The sequence below is a fragment of the Pseudorca crassidens genome, chromosome 3 (assembly GCF_039906515.1).
Source record: "Pseudorca crassidens isolate mPseCra1 chromosome 3, mPseCra1.hap1, whole genome shotgun sequence".
In the NCBI taxonomy this organism is placed as follows: domain Eukaryota; kingdom Metazoa; phylum Chordata; class Mammalia; order Artiodactyla; family Delphinidae; genus Pseudorca; species Pseudorca crassidens.
The window spans coordinates 48,595,033-48,615,641 of record NC_090298.1 but is presented as its reverse complement, the minus strand read 5'-3'; the positions used below and the strand labels follow the sequence as shown (position 1 = coordinate 48,615,641).

Sequence of the window (20,609 nt, the reverse complement as noted above, 5' to 3'; positions counted from 1 at the left end):
TGGAGATCTGTTTCATGGCAATGTGAATACACTCAACACGACACACAACACTTAAAAATGCTTAAGGTGGTACGTTTTATGACGTGGTTTTACCACACACACCAAAAACGTATTTGCGTCATTTTGCATTTAGATTTTGGATGGAGAGGGGGTGGGACAGATGTTTATAATGTATATGTAGCATTTACCCCTCATATTGTAATTTCCTTTAAACCACACACACACAGAAACCTCTAACAAACTTAGCATTTAATAAATATATCAAGTACTGAGCATCTTCAATAATAGTTTATTAGGGAAGAATGACCAAATGTACAGACTGAAGAAAAACTGGCTATTCTGTCCCATGTTTTATCTCTGTGATCATCTGATTTATGTCTGTCTTTTCCACTAAGCAGAAAAGTAAGCTCCAGTGTCTGGTTTTATTCACCATTACATCTCCAGGGCCTAGAAAACAGTACATAAATATTTACTGAATGAATGAATATGGTATTAAAACACTTGGAGATGTGGTAACACCCACGTCCATAATCACTGAATTCAAGCGTAATTAGAGATATACCATAAAGGAGGCAGAATCAACTTTCAAAAAACTAATTTTAATCAAAACAAAAATTGTTGATCATTAACAAGTTTATAAAACAGTGATTTAGTTACATAAATAAATTGATATCAGTGTATCAAATCTTAATTACTTTCAACTTCATGAGCATGTTTACATGGGTGATGAAGTACAACCTTTTTTTTTTCTTTTTACCTATTATAATAAATAAAATGGAGCGCATGAAATAGTTCTTCTAAACAAAAATACCTACAAACATACCTCTAGCATGTTCTCTAATGAAGGGAACAAGAGACACTGGACAACTTTTGCACCAAAACATAAAAATTGCTTTAAAAAGCACAAGGTTACAGAACCATCAGCTAAAGTAAAGACACTATACTGTAACCAAAGTTGGTATTTAATAATATAATGAACAGTTTGGTAGTTAGATCTCCAGTTTGGTTATTTTAAAGCATTAAGACAAGGCAAGATAGAAGGCTGCTTTTGTTTTGAGTAATTCTAGAGAAAATAAAATATATTTAAAAAAAAGAAAGAAAACTGAAAAGTAGAACAGTCATACCTACACAACTTTCTGTCCTGCACAAAGTCAAAATACCTATGCAGAATAGATATATAATATATATAATGTTATTTGTGCACAAAGGTTAGCTTATTATTAGCTCACTGCAAAGGCGTAATGTATCAGATGTCAATTATTTTGGAAAACATTTTGCGTTTTGTCAAAAGGATATTTCTTTTAAGTTTCCTAGGCTAGGAGGCACGAACCCCAGTTCCGGCATACTGTATATTCTTAATGCTAAGGCTTGCTGCTCTGGCTGTGTATTTTGTTGCCCCTCTTTATTCTAGTGCCTGTTACAAGCATGTGTGGTGTAGTGGTTGTGGTTGGTGTGTCTTGTGTCTGTGTGTATACATATATATATGTATACATAAGTTGTATAAATATATATACATATATAATTTCTCCCAATAGATCTCAGTCAAACCATGCAATCCAAAAGGTGGCTCTGCATAGATGCCCAGCATGAAGTTCACCACCTGAGCCAACCCTGAAGCAAGGCGCACTTTTAGTCCTTCTGATAGGTTTTCTCTCAGTTTTTTTTTTGTTTTTGTTTAAAACCAAGCTACTGCAGCTTCAAGTATTTTGCATTACATAGAATATTTTTTATAAATTAGTTAATGTTATATTTTCAATATTCAGACATATACTATAATATATATACAGTACAATAAATGCTCTCATTCTTTTTTTTATTTTTATTTTTTTGATAAATCCCTGAGAATGTATGTTGACAGTCGCTAAGTTTCCACATGCACAAGCATTGTGTGCCATGCTTCTGGACGAACAGCACTGCAAAGCCACGTGGGTCAGCCTTTTAACTATTAGTATTTTCGTTTTGTTGGTTTGTTTAAATATGCTGAAAATGTAAAGATGAGTTACAAAGGAGTAAAGCTGAATCCATTCGAGGTACTTATCACAGGATGGAGGTGTTTTGTTTGGTTTTTAAAGCCATTTCAATTATTTTTTTTTGAGGCTGTGAACGTATACAGAAAACAGGAGAGCTATGTGGACTTTTGCCACTTGACAACATATACTCAGTGTAAACCAAACCTTTTTAACCTCTCTCTCATACAAAACCAAAAAAACAAACAAAAAAAAAAAGAAGAAAAATAATAAAATAAAAACAAAGGAAAAGGGAAGAAAATTAAAAACACACAAACTTTCACATGACAATTTAGTCTGCAAACGCAATATAACTATACACATATAATACCGGTGTGGCTCTGTTCTTTAAGTTAAAAAGGGTACAAAGGCAGGCTCAAGTAAAAACAAACTGTCCCCCCCATTCCCACCCCCACCCCCATTCATACAAGTTCTATCAACCAAACCTCTCCCGAACCAACATCATCAGTTTCTTTTTGCCTTTGTAGATTTGTTTCAGGTTGTCGATGAACTGTGTAAACTGAATGTGTCCATCATGCGCCATTAAGAAGGTCTCTCGGGCCTTGCTGAGGAACTCTATAAACTCACTATAGTGCCGAGGACTGATGTGTGTGAGCCGTGAGTGTGTCGTGTTGATGTAGGCCCCAATTGTGGCATCCAAGAGTTGCCTCAAGGGGGCTTTGTCCAGTGACATGAGCTTACCAGAGTTCCTCCTTCCGTGAAGTCCCACCATGCCAGGAGTGGTCAGAGTGCATCTGCGCAAAATGTCTGACAGTACCGTTGCACACTTGACACTCTTGACCACCAGAGGTATTATAGCTGCAAGCTCATTTTTACCAAGGGAGTGGCTAAGCGCACAGGCCCACAAAACGTCATTAATGGCAGGGTGCGTGTCCTGATTGTAGCTCAGGTTAAGATGGGTCATGGCCAGGGTGGCCAGCTTGTAGGCCCTCATGGGGTACCCGCGGTGCTCCATGTACCGTGCTATTGTAAAGAGCTGGGTGTAGCTCATGCCAGTTGTAGCAGCGTCAAGAACAATTTGGTACGCCGTCTCAAAAGCTATGTGATCCTTTTCACACAGGGTCAGCGCGGAGAGGGCACAGTTCTGAGGGTCCTTCATAGCGCACTGCAATGCAAGTGTCCGGGCGCTGCTGGCCAGCTTTTCCTGCTGGTGGCAGTCCAGGTGGAGGCGGACGATGGTGCTGTTGGACATCACGGTGGTTGCAACAATACTTGTGGCTTCAGTGGGAGTAAAAAGCGTAAACCAGCTCTGCATGATGCTGTCCAGGGCATAAACACCTGCAAGGAGCACAGAGAAGCCCCATTACTGACGAGAGGCTGCCCAGAGGTCTTGCCTTATTTCCACTTTATAATCAATGCTTACATTGTTAACCATCACAGGACATGAGCTAGGTCAGAAAATCCTGTAAGGTAATGTGCCTGGGAGCAACCTTTTAGAATAAGGTTATTATAGATTGCTATTCAGTGAAATGCCTGAGAGGAACATGAACTTGCTGTAATAAAGAACTAATCCTCTCGGCAGCTGGTATTTGCACTGTGCTGCTGCCTGCTTGCCATCGCAGACAATGGCTTTTTGCTAATGAGTTCTAGTTCACTGGGGCCTCCTGTCAGTTACCCACCACAGAATCTGAGTCAGAAAAACTACAACCCTCACCAAAATGGGGAGTTTTTATGTGGTCTGTGTGTAAGTTTAAAGTACACACAATACAAAGTGATTAAGCACGCAAAGAAGCAGGAAAATGTGACCTATAATCAAGAGAAAAGAGTCGACAGAAGCAGACATACAGACGACTCAGATGTTTGTTTGAAATGGATGACAAGGTCTTTAAAATAACCATTTTAAGTACACAGACGCAATATGCCTCAGCTGTAGGAAAATCCTAAACGTGGGCCATTTAAAGCACAGGTACTAAATCTAAGAGAAATTAGGCCTATTTCTTGGTGCAGGGGTGGGGGAGTGGTGTGGCAGTTCTTAAAATGGTTTTATCCTTGTATTGCTTCACTAAAGCATCACTTCAGTAATATAATTTTTTTTTTTTTTGTGGTACGTGGGCCTCTTACCCCTCTGGCCTCTCCCATCACGGAGCACAGGGTCCAGATGCGCAGCCTCAGCGGCCACGGCCCACGGGCCCAGCCGCCCCGCGGCACGTGGAAACCTCCCAGACCAGGGCGTGAACCCACGTCCCCCACACCGGCAGGCGGACTCACAACCACTGCGCCACCAGGGAAGCCCCAGTAATATAATTTTTATACTGAGACCAATTTCCCTTTTTCCAAGATAACATACCATTATAGATTAATAAAAGAAAAATAACAAGAATGTTTTTACAGTATCTGCTGTGTCAATCTTTAGCTAAGCACTGAGGTAGCAGTGTCATCTCAGCAAGAGGTGTGTATCCTTTTCTGATGCAAATAAGATGACAGTTTAACCCACATTTATTTCCAACAGCCACCATTTTGTTTGCGTTGGCCTTATCGCCAGGAATGTATGGGTTTTTTAGTTATGATTTATTGCTGCAGAGGGGAAATAGTTGGCTGAAGGGTCTCACAGATTGCACTGTATGGTCAACTGGGGATCTTCCTTTTTTTTTTTTTTGCGGTACGCAGGCCTCTCACTGTTGTGGCCTCTCCCGTTGCGGAGCACAGGCTCCGGACGCACAGGCTCAGCGGCCATGGCTCATGGGCCTAGCCGCTCCGCGGCATGTGGGATCTTCCCGGATCGGGGCACGAACCTGTGTCCCCTGCATCGGCAGGCGGACTCTCAACCACTGCGCCACCAGGGAAGCCCAGGGATCTTCTTATGGCTACTACAAATTCTCACAAAGCTCACCTAAACCACCCCCAGTGGTCATTTCTCTGTTGGATACCCTGACGAATGCCCTCAGATGAAGAAAAAACTCAGTGCAACTAGATAACTTTATATTGTTTTCATTAAAGTGACCTGAACCATTAACCCACAGTCTAAAGTTAGTTCCAAAGATGGTTTGCTGCCTACCAAAGATTCACCCTGGAATATGAAACTGTAAACTTGATTATCACAAAAGTTACTGAAAGCACCTTAAGTGTGACAGAACAGCTGAATAAAAAGTGCCTGCTCCCTGACTTATTCCATTTTAAGTAAGAGGTGGAGCCCCACAGATGTGACAGGAACAATGCAAGTGTGTATAACTGAAGGCTGACGGTGGGGTTCGGGGAAGAGAGCCCCTGTACGTTGCCAGAAGGGGCAGGAGCCTTGGAGAAGTCAAGGTAAAGAAGTGAAAATGTTCTTCTCTGTACCTGGAAATAAGTGAAATCTGAGCGCGGGGAGCCTTGGAGTGCCCCTGCCCCGATTTACGTACCCACTTCAGTAGCACACGTTACCAGCCACCTGACCATCTCCCGCCGGCGCCAGTTTAAGGTTGACAGTGTCATTCGCATAACCTATGAAGACAGGATAACAAAATGTTTTGGAAGATTATCCCTAAGTCAATGGAAAAAGAGAACAATTCATTCCAAGGTATACATTACTAGGCAGACTCCCTACTGCCAGGAGGACGGACAGCCTTATTTCGAATAAAGCTGTGCATATGAATTTGGACTTACCCACAGTCCCCCTTGCTGGCTTTGCCCCAGCCTGGGAGGCAGGAGGTCTGTGTTCTATTCTACTCCTGGGAGGCCAACTGACTAGACGTGGCAGCCTGGGCAAGTAACTCAATCGACCACTTCTCTCCTCTGCAAAATCCACGGGCTGGACTGGCACAGTGAACACAGCCACGCCCTCGTCCCTTCTCCAGCTTTCACAGTCCATGGTTCTAAATTTCTGAGCCACCTCATGAATTAATCCTGACTAGGAACCCTCAGTTGGCAAAGAGGTTTTCTTTTTAAATAATTGTTTTAGTTATCCCTTCAATCTCTGGTTGTTCCTTCCTGGCGATTAAGAAGATAACCCCAGGTCTATAGAAAGAAATCACCTTTGGCATCATTAGCAATCTAATTTTGTTTTTTACTTTCTAATAGATTCCAAGATAAAATTCACCATATCGTCCTGCTTCCCTCATTTGTTAAGATTCAGAGCATCTAGGGACGTAATACTCCTAAAGCCTTGGAAAGGTCCTATGGGATTCCTTCCTGGGTCCCAGGAAGAATGAGGCAGGGAGCAAGCTCTCAGTAATCTGCCGTTTACCAAAAAAACCTGCCAGAATTCCAAATACCCAGAAAACTCATGTTAATGGTTCTTTCTGCATCATACCTTTAAGAGGAAAATGATAACAAAAGTAAGCCAAACAACAAGAATTTATTTTTTAAAAGAAAACTTCTAAAATGTCATTGTATAGCTTAAATGCAATCTCCCATGCCCTCTGCTTGTAGAGTACTGTAAGTGGCAAGTGCGTTTTTCTACAGTCTAATTCTTTAACGTTATTAATCACTGTTAAGGAGAAGCCATAAGTAGAAAACCATATTAATCATCTAATTGGGGCATTCTAGTCCCCATACTTTAGAAAATTAGAAGATGACAATTTCTTTCACTGCTTTTTATGGAGGGAAAAACACAAATGTTAATAGAGATTCCCTGAGAAAAGTAGAAATATAAACTTCAGTTCCTGGTTTATACAATAATCTTTTCAGATACTATAAGGAAGCAAACATCTATCTGCATGACTAACTCAAAATGTCCTTGGTAATATGTCTAAGGCCTGCTGAAGCTGAAACTGGACCCCGGCCCAATCCCTCTTCCTTTACCCTAATTTTCTCAGGGTTATAAAAAAAGGAGTCAGAACTGTCCATCTATCATGAAAATGCAAACATCAGTACATATCCATACTTCCTCTAAAAATTTAACCCTAACAAATGAATCGTTGTTATACATGAGAGCTTTATTTAAGCCATGTATAGGAAGAACTCTTCTTCAATTCATTAAAGGAGAAACAGTGATGTTAAGGCTCTAGTACAGAAGATGATTTTTTACTGAAAGACACAAACAGGGCTTCTAAAGGTACTGTCCTACACATGAGGCAGCAGTCTGGTTCAGGTGGGAATGACCACAACTGCGAAGCCCAGTGCACTCCTGAAGTCTAGCAGATCTGTGCACCAAAGAGTCATGTACCTGCACTAAAAAATCCGAACAAACAGCAACACCCTAGGATGATGCTTTTATTTAGCAGTCCTTGGTGCCCCAGGAAAGACCACAGTCACATACCTGCAGGCCCAGCTCCAGAGACACCTTCAAAAGAGTGATGTCTGGCAAACTGTCCATGAGAGTTGCTATTTTAAATGCATCTTGGGCAAGCTTGAAGATGTGGGATGAGGAGTGAATGTTTTTCTGGATGGATTCTAATACTGTTTCTAGCCTCCGAACATCGCCTGCAACGAACAAGGGGAAACCAAATCAAAGCAAAGCAAGGCAAAGCAAAACAACAACAACAAAAATCACACAACCACAACCACACACACACACACAGACACACACACGGAGTTAAAAAAGGAACAAAACAAAACACAAAGTACAAGTTTACTTTACATGAAATGTTCACAGATGGCACAGATGTTACAACTAAGTGTCCCAAGGTTATTGCATATCTATGAATCCCGGCTTCAGGAAAAAGATACACTGAGACACACACTCATGACTAAAAGCACATGTGAACCAGAACCAACATGAGATAGCAAATAGTTCTCTCAGGTTCCTGCTTTTTTATTTCTGGTGAATATTTCAGGGAGAATTTAATCTGCCTCTGAAGCTCACCCACCATTTACATGGCATGGTAACTAAACCCAAACTCTGCCAGCAGCAAGTTTAATGATGCAGTTAAATGAGGAAAATGCCGGCTCAACTGAGTAGCACCTGTTTTGCTTCATAAGCTAACATCTAAAGAAAAGGATCCCTTACAACATAAGCACCATTATTGAGAATCTGATGGAAAACACGACCCTTAAAATAAAAAGGCAAACTAACAAAATAATCATGAGGCCTCAGGACAACCCAGTACCTTTGGCTGCAGTGAGCATAGTGGATGCCAGCTCGCACTGCTGGGATTCTATGTGGCTTAGAGTGAACCAACGAGGGTACCGGTTGGGAACAACAGATGCCATGTGGTGTGGACGGGTGAGGTCTCCCGCTGGAGCAGTGGATTCCAACACTAGCAACCTGTAATGACAAGACAAGGCAGGCGGCTCTTAGTTACCACTTGTTCATCACCCTGGCCACAGGGACTGCCCAGAAGCCAGAGGAGCAGGTAGATGCTGGGAGCGATTGTTCAGGTCCTCCGTGAGGGAAGAGCTGGTACAGCTACATTTTGCTGTCTGGATGCTAAAGTTACCTCGTTAATTGCCCATCGCCTAACCCTAAGAGGTTTCCTTTCTTTAGCATCATTCAGAAAACGGCAACATTCAAGGAAATTAAGACATGTAACAATGGAGAGGTTTAAAACACAAGTCTTAATGTTTACCTACTGTAAAATTTCTGAATCTTATCACTCATTAAAAAATCAAAAGAAACTGATAGTCAAGTGGATATTTAAAACTGAGATTACAACTGTTAGGAATCAATGTATAGCTGAGACAAATAAGTTTAACTTATTAAAACAAAGTAAGAAGGAAAGTAAAGCAAAAATGACTTGTTTCCATATATTCATACTTTCTGCATAATTAGTTCCTTATTACTTCAGAAATCTGTAGTTAGAAAATGTTCTATCAATCATATCAGAGATGATGGATGCAAATGATCCAAGTATTTGTCCCTTGACAGACTTGCATAAATTCAGCATGATTTCTTATTTTAATCAATGTATCTTTAAGAATATGTTGACAAATAAAGAACAACTATTGAAACAAAGCACATGCTTGGCGGTCTCTTTTAAATATAAATAAGCACCAAAGAGATTAGTAGAGTAGCTCTAACTGCAATAATTTTTTTACAATCATCAAAACACTGACCTTCCCTCAAGTACACCAGTGTTAGGGACTGTGGAGTAAGAGCTGGGGACCAGGAGAAGTTAGCAGGGTCAGGGTGTGATGCTGGGCTTGGGGCCCTACCCAACAGCAATTATTGCTCTGGTAAGCCAAATCCCTCATTCCCTTTTCCTTTTATCTAGGAACAGAGATGCTAGCATTTGATGGTGGCAATTAAGTAGTAAGGATTTTGGTGGGGTTGCTATTTAGCTTTTTAAAAACCCAGACTATCCCTATATTCACAGGCAGATCCTTCCAGAGTTGCTGTAGAGCACACTAGTCAACGTCCCTGGAAAGATGAGAAAATGATTGTGAAAATGCCCTTCTTCAGTATCTCCCCTCTCTTTCTAGAAAGACTACAAAGCAAGTAAGTTACCTGTCTCTTTTCCTTCCTGTTCCCCTGGCTGCCTTGAGATGCTCTAGTAGTTCACACCGCCTCCCTCCCATGGCCATCCTTTGGCTGAGGGCGTGTGGCAGGTAGAAGAGAAGAGGTGGAAAACAATTCCCCTGTGCCCTGCTAGTGTCCCCCGTGAACGAACTGCCTGGGCAGCAACCAAGGGTGGACGTAAATGAGTTTCTGAGTGTTAGAAAAGCAAGCCTCCCCACCTGAAAGATACCTTCCCATAAGCCAGAACCACAGAGAAACCTTAGCTATTTTACCCTTAAACTTTACAGTAACTGTAGCAATAGCATCTGGTGGCTTCATAACATTAGTATCCTTCCCTTTACCACAGGAGCAGAATTGTTAGGATTTGAGTAAGTATAGAGCTGAACATCTGTCTTCACCTGATAACTTCCATTTCAGCTTCCCAAAATGGGAATAGGAATGTACTTATAAAACTGTGCTCTAAAATACAAACCAAGTGGTACAAAGTAATTTGGTGGGGGACTTTTGCTTATGTTAGTTATTTTATTTTTTGATATTTTAAAAACAGACAAGAGAGAACTTTTAAGGTTTCTCTGATATGTTAATGAGATTTCATGTTGCCAAGGAAAGCATGTCAAATTAAAGGATGTCAGCCTCAATACACAATGACACACAGGTACACATATACACACACACAAATACAAACACACTCTATTGCTGCATAAAAGAGGCCTCCTGTGACTTATAAGCTATACTCATACAGGAAAGGCATTGTTTTTGAATCCATTACACTGGCTGCAGAGACAGTATCTTCGATGAAAAGTTTCTGTGGAATCAAACTGTTCTCCAGCACCTCAAGCTTTTAGGTGTGTACGTGGTTTGTCTTTAGGTGGCAATAACAGAGTCTAATCGGCACTTTAACAAAAGTGTGTTAATTAAAGAGTTGCACAACAATGTAAATGTACTTAGTGCCACTGAACTGTACAGTTAAATATGGTTGAAATGGTATGTTTTATATTATGTGACTTTTACCACAATCAAAAAAAATTTTTTTAAAGTGTGTTAATTTGAAAAAAAGATAAAAGGAAAAAAGCTCATGTTTTAAGAAAGGTAGGTATTCCTTTCAGGTCCTTAAAGTTTAAAAGGCTATAAATAAGACTGAAAAATTTAATCTTGAGTTCATTAAAAAATATTCAGCTAGAACAAATTCGTGATAAAAATAATTATTTTGTGAACTGACTTTTTAAAAGGAGGGTGAAAACAGGAAGGTCAGCAGCAGAGAATGTGTTCTAATTGTTATCACTGAAAAGGAGGGACCGAGGGGCGGATGGAAACAAAGCTGAGGCGAACAAATCCTGGAAGACCCCTGAATAGCGATGCTTCAACACTAGATACAGCTCCCATCCCCTCTCATCCTCCAGTGGAGCATAAAGGTGTTTCGGTGCTAGGATGGCTTTCCTGCGCTACTGATGGAATGTGTAATTACAGCCAGTGTGAAGGGCTCTCTCAATTATTATATTCAGTCAAGTATACGTGTTATTTACCACTGCTTCAAAAATCTAATTTTTTCTAAACAGTTACGTTATTTAGGAAGGTTTCAACTGTTGCTGCCTTGTGGTTAAACTTGGCCTGAAGTTGTTCTCTAGTCCCAAATTCTAGCTTCAAGAAAAAGCAGGATAAAGCCACCATGAACATGAGTGACAGCAGACAAGAATACCATTCTTCCCTTACTTTAAAACAAAAGCGAAACAAGCCAACAAACCACCACCACCATAACCCAAGAAGCTTTTTTTAGTTTTTCTGCTGCCTACAAGAAAAATGAATGAATGAGAAGTCAGTTAACAGCCATTTTTCCCAGTGGGGGATTTGGATCGCCTCTGCCCGGCGGGGCTGTGAATACGTACCGCATTGCTCTCAGTGCAATTTTGTATGCCAATTCAGCATCATGAGGTAGGAGAGAGGTGAAGAGATACTTGGCAAATGTGTGCATTGGAACGCTCTCCCGATGGATTATTTCGCCTAAACCACTATATGGTCCGGCTGTAGGAAGAGAGTATACACATTTTACATTCCTAAACAAGGAACTAAGACTTCTTGTAAAGTATAGTTTAAATTTTTTATGTAAAGATATAAACAATGCTAATCTAGTTAAGAATGTAATCTAAGTGACATAGTAGAAACGAATACAATTCTTAGTAAAATGATTCTACAGGGTAGAGTATACGATATCAAATTCACTTCAGGAACAATTCCCTGTGCCACAGCTAAAAGGAGAATCACAGAACTATGGGGGCAGAACTTTTTCACATTATAACTGCTTCAGAGAAATAAACACTCCAAAGCAGGAAACCTCACTGAATTTAAGAAAGACCCTATCTCAGTGTGTGATATCTGAGCATCCAGATTTTCAAATACACAGATGACTCTACAGCTTAACTTTGGAAACTGCCCCAGCCCCAGTCAGTCTTAGGGGCACAAATAAGCCAGGTTTCCAGAAAAGAGTTCTCTGTTTCAGGGGGAGGGATAGGGAGGATTCTGAACCACAAATCCCATTACAAAGACTTTAAATATTGTTGCCTGTAATAAGCAGAAATAGATATTAATTCTCATAAAGGATTAATAATAAAAGACCAGAATAATACTCACCGTAGGCAAAAGAAAAAAAAATTAACTGATTCTACCACTATTTGGACTTCAAAAGACCAATTTTAAAAGTAAAATTATATTTAAACTGTCAAAATTCATTTCTTAGTAAGTTGTGACAGGCACGGTGGCAGAGCTGACTTCCCCTGTGTGCTCTCTGAATGCTACCCTAAGAAGGACAACACCAACTTTTAAAATAAATTTTGAAAGGAAACCACAGTGGTTAGTTCAACTACTTTCCGCTTAGGTGCTGTGAGGTTTAGTTACTGTGAAGTGTTTTATAAATTAGTTTCCATGTCACCTTTGGGTTAACATCGGTTTCATGACTTCTAGAATTATGAATCATGACACTACTGCTCAAAGGACATAATACATTTGTTTTCCATGAGAAAAATAAGTCTGGTGAAGAGTTTAGAATGCAAGAAATGCAGTTCAGAGGAAATGGTGAGAGGAGTTACTGAATTGGGCACTGAGTAGGAGCATGATACATTTTAGATCATTTTAACAGAAGTTGTTTTTAAATTTCATTGTTTTATTCTTTGGTTAGTATTTTTGAATTGCTCCTTATTAAAGTACTTTGAAAGTCATGTAAATAACTTATTTTTTTACCTAGACAAATTAAAATCCATCCTAGATTTCTAATTTTATCAAATCTATTAATCTTTTTTTCTTTTTTTTTGTCTTTAAGACATTTAAAAATGTTTTAGCGATCTGATATTCTTCAAAAGCTGATAAGGCATTACAATTTTACCTTTAGTTCATATAGTGAGGCCAGATTATTTGTTATATTATAGAATGTTTGCCCTCCCCCCAAATTCATATGTTAAAGCCGCAACTCTCAATGTGACTGGAAGATAAGGCCTTTATGGAGGTAATTAAGGTTAAATGAGGTCACAGGGGCCTTGACCTGGTCCAACAGAATTAGTGACCTATGAGAAGAGACAGAAAGAGTGACCTCTGTCTCTGTCTTGTGAGGGCTCAGGGAGAAGGCAGCCATCTGTAAGGCAGGAAGAGGTCCCTCACCAGAAACTGAATTAGCCAGCACCTTGACCTTGGACTTCTCAGCCTCCAGAACTGTGAGAAATAAATTTCTGTTGTTTAAGCCACCTAACCTATAGTATTTTTTAATGGCAGCCTGAACACACTAAGACATTAACTCTATTTTTTTAAGGACTAATTACAGCAAACTTGTATATTTTCCATCTTCATTTCTCTTCCATTTCCTTTCAGTGTTTCCCTTGTACCATCAAGTTCCCTTTTTATACTATGCAGGGAAGGCCAGGATGCATAATCAACATAATAACACCTCCCAACAAGCAAAACATTCAGTCAGGTATCACAGAATTATCTGTTGATTAATAGTCAGTGTAATGCCTGAACTCTGGTGTACTGAAAAATGAAAAACTGAAATTTGAAATCTAAGTTCCCCAGAAGTGCTTTTCCAATATGCCAATTGATTCAATGTGCCCATACTGTGTCCAGAAGTGATTTAACACTCAGCAATAAAATACAGGGTTACTGTTTCCTCTTTTTCATACACCTGAGTCTGCTAACTAATCAGCCCCTGAAATTCACAGAGTATAAGTGTATGAAGACCTTGGTGCCCAGTGCAGTCATCTCAGTCATGGAGCGCTTATCTTTTGGAGTTTATAGAAATGGTCCCTTGGCTTCCCCTTGGACTTCTTCCTGTCCTGCACCAACCACTCTTTGGGGCCTAGCAAGGTTGGGAAAAGAGAGGAGCATGGGGTGGGTCATCAGCCCTCCTTACAGAGCACAGTTCTCTCTAAAATGTTTAATGGGAACGTATGGACTAAGCAAAGACTAAGACAAAGTTAAAAAATATTCATGAGTAATGAACACGGAGACATTTAAAAAGGTAAGTGATGAACAGATATCAGACACTATCAACTTTGAAAACCACACATCCTCATCTTTTCCCTCAGTATAATGAAAATCATAAGGCAGTTACCAAGAGTTAACTAAGAGCCGGCATAGAAAAGTTTATGGCTAATGATATTGCTTATATCAAAAGGAAATATATGACAGGAAACTAAGACAGTAATGAAAGGATCAAGATCATTTGAAATTTGTCAAGATGGGCTTTTATCTTTAGGGAAAAAAACTTCAGGAGAGTGCTTCAAAAAATTATTAAGAATTTTTACCAAAATTAAGCATGTTTTATTCAGAATAATATTTCCCCTTTAAGGTGCACTTCTAAAACACATAAATGTATAATATATTTAATGAAAATATTTTTTTCAAATAGATCTTTAGGTTTGGACATATAAAAAGTTTTGAAATGCTATTTTCTCTAAATCCCTTCCCTATATATAGCCATTCTGACTATAAGATGAAGATACCGTACTGTATGAGCCTATTAATCACAGAGAAATCCACAGAAATAACACACATGTACTTGAGAGACAGAAGCAGTTTAAAAGATTTGACATCACCTAAATCTGTGTAAAGTATCAGGCTACCACATTAATTACACTTATCCTTTTCAAGAAAAAAAAAACATTAAAAAAAAAATAATGCCATCCAAAATGTATTAGGCCCTTTAGCTCTTGACCTTACAGAAAGAAGAAAACTAGACTTTGCCTTAGTGATTCTATGAAACCTTTACTTTGATGAATGTATACCTAATGTATTCTCTGAAATAATTAGCGCAGTGGAAATTCACTTCTGCAGTCTTTGGTCCCTTGTCAGCATGTGCAAATGACATGTTCAAAACCCAGACGTCAACGTAACAGCCAATAATTTGGAGGAATGCCAGCCAATTTCCATTTTATTACTTAATTGATCAAGCAAAGAGGAATATGGCTACCAGCAATAACTCACTAAATATCAAACTTGCATTTATCTCAGGAACAACACAGACTAAATAAAAACAGTCCTTTTTAAAGCTGGTGGCATTTAAATGGGGCTCATTTCTAGCAGGTTATCTTATACGACCACCTAAATCAAATGATAAACATGTAAACATCTGAACATTTTTATTAAGTGATACTATTTTTTGGAAAGTGAACATGCCTATGACACTCAGTGACCATACCAATCAAGATAACCACCATATTAAGTGTACTCCCAACGTAAACTGTACTCCCAACGTAAGAAAGCTGAGTGGCTAAGTAAAATGGGCTAAACAAGTGAGAAAGTTCTTTATCATACTACCTTCTAATAGGAAGACTGCTTGCTTGCGAAAAATTTTCACCAGTGTGTCATCCAATTCAATTTCCTGAAGCTTGGAAATGAGCTGCTCCTCATTCCGGCAAACCTTCTCTTGGGTATACAGCCCATCAGGCATAATACGCTGCTGTCCCAGCCCTATTAGGGCTACTTCCACAGCTAGCGTTAAATAGGATTCCCCTTCTTCTAAGAATTTGTGTGCAGGTAGATGCTGGTATTCCAGAGACTTGCACTGTCCCATATTCTCTGTCACAAAAGAAATCAGAGTTCAGAAACTACTTTTGCAGGTACCCTGATAAGTACGATCTATTTTACCTAGTACTCTTAAATAAATTATTGACTTAACTCCAAGAAAGCCAGAAAACCATGTTTCTTAGGTTAAAGTACATAGTTTTCCAATATCTTTTAAAAAATGACCATGAATGACTAAATGTGTATGTTCTGGGGGATAGAATATTACAAATATTTTTCTCTCACTAAAAATGAATCACCAAAGAAAACTATAAATCTAAGGAGAGATACTAAGCATACCTAAGAGTAAACAAATTTTTAATTAAACAAGAGTAAAATTACATGACTGCAATAGTTATCAATTTTTTAAAGCCTGGCGTTAAAAAAAATTTCCATACTTTTATCACAATGTTGTAATTTATAACAAAAACAGTAGAGAATACAACATATATGTAACTCAATTCCATGGTCCTTTTTGTTATCAAAGAGTCATCAGTCACAAGAGAAGGATTCTTTGAGGATTCTCTTATCTCTGTTAAGGTGTTTCTATTAGAAATTCTTAACAAACTTCAACTGTCCAACTCCCAAGAAAAGTGAATTCAAAGTCATACCATACCCTCACCCTCCTGATAGAGTTTGGGTCACCCATAATCCATGAAGGCAACCACCACAGGCTAGATGCTTAACTCTCCAAGCTAATCCAACCATGGGAGTAGTGAAGGGACAATCCTTCTTCCCTCCCACATGATGTACATCCTTATTTTGTATCTTTATGCTGGAAAACAGTCATAAATGCAGATAAATTCTTAGATGTACAATCATTGACTAGAAGGGAATAAATATTTTTAGGTTCTTGACACATGCTGCCAATTGTCAACCCTAAGACTTTTCCCAGTTTGTAGGAGCCTGCCTGAAAAGTGTGAGTACCCTTTCCTGCGAACTGCTAGTACTGTTAACTATATGGATTCATAAAACAAACTGTGAAGAAAAACAATGACCAGTGATGAATGCCATTCAGGGTTTAGGGGAAAAAAGCACATGAGACAAATGTCAATGGTTTTACCTGTAAAATCTGAGAACACAGGGAAGCTTTCATCATCAGTGCGGCAGGCTTCCATTAGGCTGCTGAAAAGAGTGCCCACGGGGTCCAGGGGGTGTCCAACCCAGCCCTCCAGATTGGTTATTGAGGTTATGCTTTTATGGGGTAGCTCTGTGTAAGAAAAGGGAATTGAGACATGGAGAGAAGTAGAGGACAGAAAGGCTTTACCATTTCCAGCATCCTGACAAATTAATACTAAATTCAATTCAAAATTCCTCTTTAATTAAAAAACAAAGGTACATAAAATCCCCAACCTGTGAACTGTTTTAAGTTCTAAAGGTTCATCTGTGAATCAATATAAATGGTGCTAACTTCCCAAGACAGCTCTCAAACATCTATTTAATTCATATGCTCAGGCTACTAGGTTAACATTACTACTTACACTATTAAATTATGATGTATGAGGAAAATGAATTCTAAATTTTTACCTGAGAAGCTAAGGACAACTCTCCTCACTTCCTAGGAGTGGCTTTAGAGAGAACTAAGTCCCCCTGGAATTATCATTGGATAACTAACTCTACAACTACGTTAAGAAGGTACTCTCAGAGTCAGTGCTCACTGGGTTATCTAAAATGGAGTCTAGAAGGCAGCTGTACCCTGGGTCGGACTTGAACTTCCGTATGAATATTTATTAAATTACTCCCCTATCACCTTATAAAAATCTTCCTTATCGTGGATCTGTAAGTCATTTAAGAGAGGACCTTTGCCACAAAGGGGAACTATAGCAGAAGATAACATATAATTTGGATGAAACATATCCTTTTCATTTTCCTCACGTAATGTTAGAACTTTCAAGTTCTCAAGTTAAGAGTGCTGAGAGAAAAGCTGCAAATATTTTAAGGTATATTCCATTATTGTAATAAACAATGCAATATTTTACATCTGTTTACTAAAGTTATAAATAATAGTGGTTCCTTCTTAAAGGAAACTATAATAAAATCTATATACAAGAAAAATATTGGCTTGTAAATAGCTAAAAAGCCATTCTGCAAGTTCAGTATTTCTTTAGAAGTCTTCTGTTTTGGACTATCAACTATTAGTACATAAAAATAAAGTATGACCTGGCACAATGTATTAAAATTTATAGAAGGTGGGTATTAGATTCCTTGGAAAGGTCTTTCCCTTCAATTTCTGTCACTGGCTTTCATATACACAACCAGGATGAAAGCAGAAACATGAGCATCACTCTTAGGAACAAGTCTCTCTCTCTCTCTCTCTCTCTCTCTCTCTCTCTCTCTCTCTCTCTCTATATATATATATATATATATATACAGACACACACACATACATATATATTTATATATAGACTTACTGTGGTGATCATTTCAAAATATATAAATATGGAATCATTATGCTGTACACATGAAACTAATATGTTATATGTCAATTATATCTCAATTTTTTAAAAAGTTGACATATCATGCCCAATAATATTGAAAATGTACAAGATACTTCATTTACTAACCTTAGCCCCATAAGAAATAACTGTTACAGCAATTTGGAATTGTAACAGTTACAAAAAACCTATTCTTTGAATATGGACAAACAAAAAGAAAGTAGGGAAAGATATAAATATGCAGTGCTAGTAAAGAATAGTCTGAAATTAAAGTTTTCATTGTGTGCAGGATAAAAGAGAAATGAGTCTGAGAGAGACCTCAAAGACAATCAAAGGAGTCTATCTTAACATGTGTTCCAACTTACCTACATGAACTAACACTTTTACACTTTGTATTTCTTAGATATTGTAACATTTTAATTAAACTAATTTTAAAAACATTTCTTCAGAGAGATCAACATGAATTTCAAAACTCTGATAATCATCGTGAGCAAGCTCTCCTGGTGCAGTATAAAAAGTACTTCACTCTCTCTTAGCCTGAGTATTTCAATCTTTTATACTTTTCAAAACTAAATGTCTTTTGGCCATAGATTGTGTGTGTTTAGGGGAAGGGAGATTTCAGAAAAATTTTGCAAAGGGCCAGGCAACATATTTTGTAAATACAGCTGGTAACCAGTGTTGATATGACAAACACAAAGAACTGGACAAAGTAATGATTGTTGGGGATATCACATTCCAATCCCATCTGAGCTCCCCCTTCCTTGGTTCCAGTGGTAACTTTGGAATTTTCTTTCATCATATAAATGATAATGTTAACATTTTTAATACTTCCAATATAGAGGATATCAAAAATTACAACAAACACTCGCTCCAATCTCCAGCCCACTTCAACAACAACTGATAATTTTAAGCTGTACCCTAGATGTGTGTAAAATCATCCAAGGAATAAAACAAAAACATAAGCAAAAAAACACAACTAAAACTACTTCTCTCTGAATAAGATATAAAATTCCAGAGTAAAAACAAAACAATCCTAACAAAGAAAAATTAAAAGATTTACACCTACAGAAGAAAAAGAAGTGCACGGATTAATCAGAAAAAGCATACATATGTCTTTCTTTTGATCAGGGCCTATGCACCTTACAACCCTTTTGCAATTACTACTACTAAGTAATGCTTATTTAAAATTTAAAAGATTAATAAACTGAGATAAAGAGGAGTTAAATGTGTCCTGTCAGTTGACAGCTCATCGAATGTTATTTACAGAATTTGAAAAATCCAGTTCTGTTTTTTTCCTTAGCTTTCATTGGAGTGTAGTTTTTTTTTTTTTTAAGATTTTTTTTGATGTGGACCATTTTTAAAGTCTTTACTGAACTTGTTACAATATTGCTTCTGTTTTACGTTTTGGTTTTTTGGCCAAGAGGCATGTGGGATCTCAGCTCCCCAACCAGGGATTGAACCCACACCCCCTGCATTGGGAGGCGAAGTCTTAACCACTGGACCGCCAGAGCAGTCCCCAGGAGTTCTGTTTGATCGCTTTAAATACATATCATGTCCTGATGTACAAATTATTACAATTAAACTGTTTTATAGTGCTTTCACACTCTGTCAGGCCCTGCTTTCAGTGCTTTACAGAAATTAACTAGTTTAATCTTTTCAACAACTCTGAGAGACAGGTCCTCAACCGAGCCCCATTCCATAGTCAAGTCAATGCCTAAGGTCTCCCAGCTGGGACCTCCTGCCAGGATTCAAACATAGGCAGTCTACCCCCCCAGAGCCCTTACTATCACAATTAAAATGCTCTTTCACAAAATGAAATATCTGGCTAACTTGCATTTTAGATAATTCCGACATACGACATAACTCAAACAGTAAAAAAAAAAAAAAACCTCCCCTTTAAAAAATTAACCAACCTAAGAAACTTGTAAAAAAATTTTATTTCTTACAACATTCAACGGGTGGGGGTGGGGGGATGCCTAACATTTCTCACAGATCAGCTATTAAATATTTCACGAGTGGTGAGTAAAGCCATCACCATGGCTCTAATTTTAAAAGTTCTCTCCCCAAAGAGCATAAAACCTAGTGACATCATCACCAAGAATCCCATTCCAATGGAAACAGACTCCTTCACACATTTACCTTTTTTTTGAGTTCGGAACATTTCCAGCTGTTTCTGTTGCTGCCGTCTTAACGTGTTAACAATAGCTATTGCTAGTCTCAGTGCTTCTCTGGGGTACCCATGAGAACGTAATGCATCCACTCGTGCACAGGCTGTAGGAACATGTTCTAAAACAGAAAGTTAAGGGGGGAAGGTTGCCATTATCAGATATATCTATAAAAACAGGACTTAATAGTAAGATGTTTTCCCCTGAAATACTATTAAAAAGACACAAGAAACCATTTCTGAACTTGGATTTGAATGAAAACTCCTATTGCCAAGCATTCATCCATCTCCCATTGAATCCCTCAACTCTCCTCCTCCCACTCCAATAATGCTATAGAAACTAAACAAAGAAGTAAGTCATGGAAATGTCTTTCCGGTTTGGCCACTTACCATGCCAGAGGGGCCACCCGCGGGAGTCAAAGAGGGAGTTTTCAGCGTCGTCATGGTAACAGTAGTTGGTGTACAGGTCACTGCTGATAATGTGCTGCAAGTGGCTGTCCTGCCAGTGGAGATCGCATGCCTCGATGGCTCGGGTGAACACTGTCCGATGTGGCCTGTTCGATGAATCTGTTTTTTCCACAATTCAGAAAGCCGTGTCAGCTATTGTTCACATGTGAATAAATCAG

At 38.7% G+C, this 20,609-nt stretch overlaps 1 protein-coding gene across 1 annotated transcript in view; it reads right to left on the bottom strand.

Moving 5' to 3' along the window:
- Window positions 1-578: 578 nt before the first annotated feature.
- ZSWIM6 (zinc finger SWIM-type containing 6) overlaps window positions 579-20,609 on the bottom strand; it is a 204,078-nt gene continuing 184,047 nt past the window's right edge. The window contains exons 6-14 of the mRNA XM_067730771.1: window positions 20,374-20,550; window positions 19,959-20,105; window positions 16,448-16,594; window positions 15,139-15,399; window positions 11,226-11,361; window positions 7,994-8,151; window positions 7,204-7,367; window positions 5,366-5,447; window positions 579-3,305 (exon numbers count right to left, since the gene is read on the bottom strand). Coding sequence (XP_067586872.1) covers window positions 2,443-3,305; window positions 5,366-5,447; window positions 7,204-7,367; window positions 7,994-8,151; window positions 11,226-11,361; window positions 15,139-15,399; window positions 16,448-16,594; window positions 19,959-20,105; window positions 20,374-20,550 — 2,135 coding nt within the window. The 3' untranslated portion in view covers window positions 579-2,442. The remainder of the gene's footprint in view (window positions 3,306-5,365; window positions 5,448-7,203; window positions 7,368-7,993; window positions 8,152-11,225; window positions 11,362-15,138; window positions 15,400-16,447; window positions 16,595-19,958; window positions 20,106-20,373; window positions 20,551-20,609) is intronic.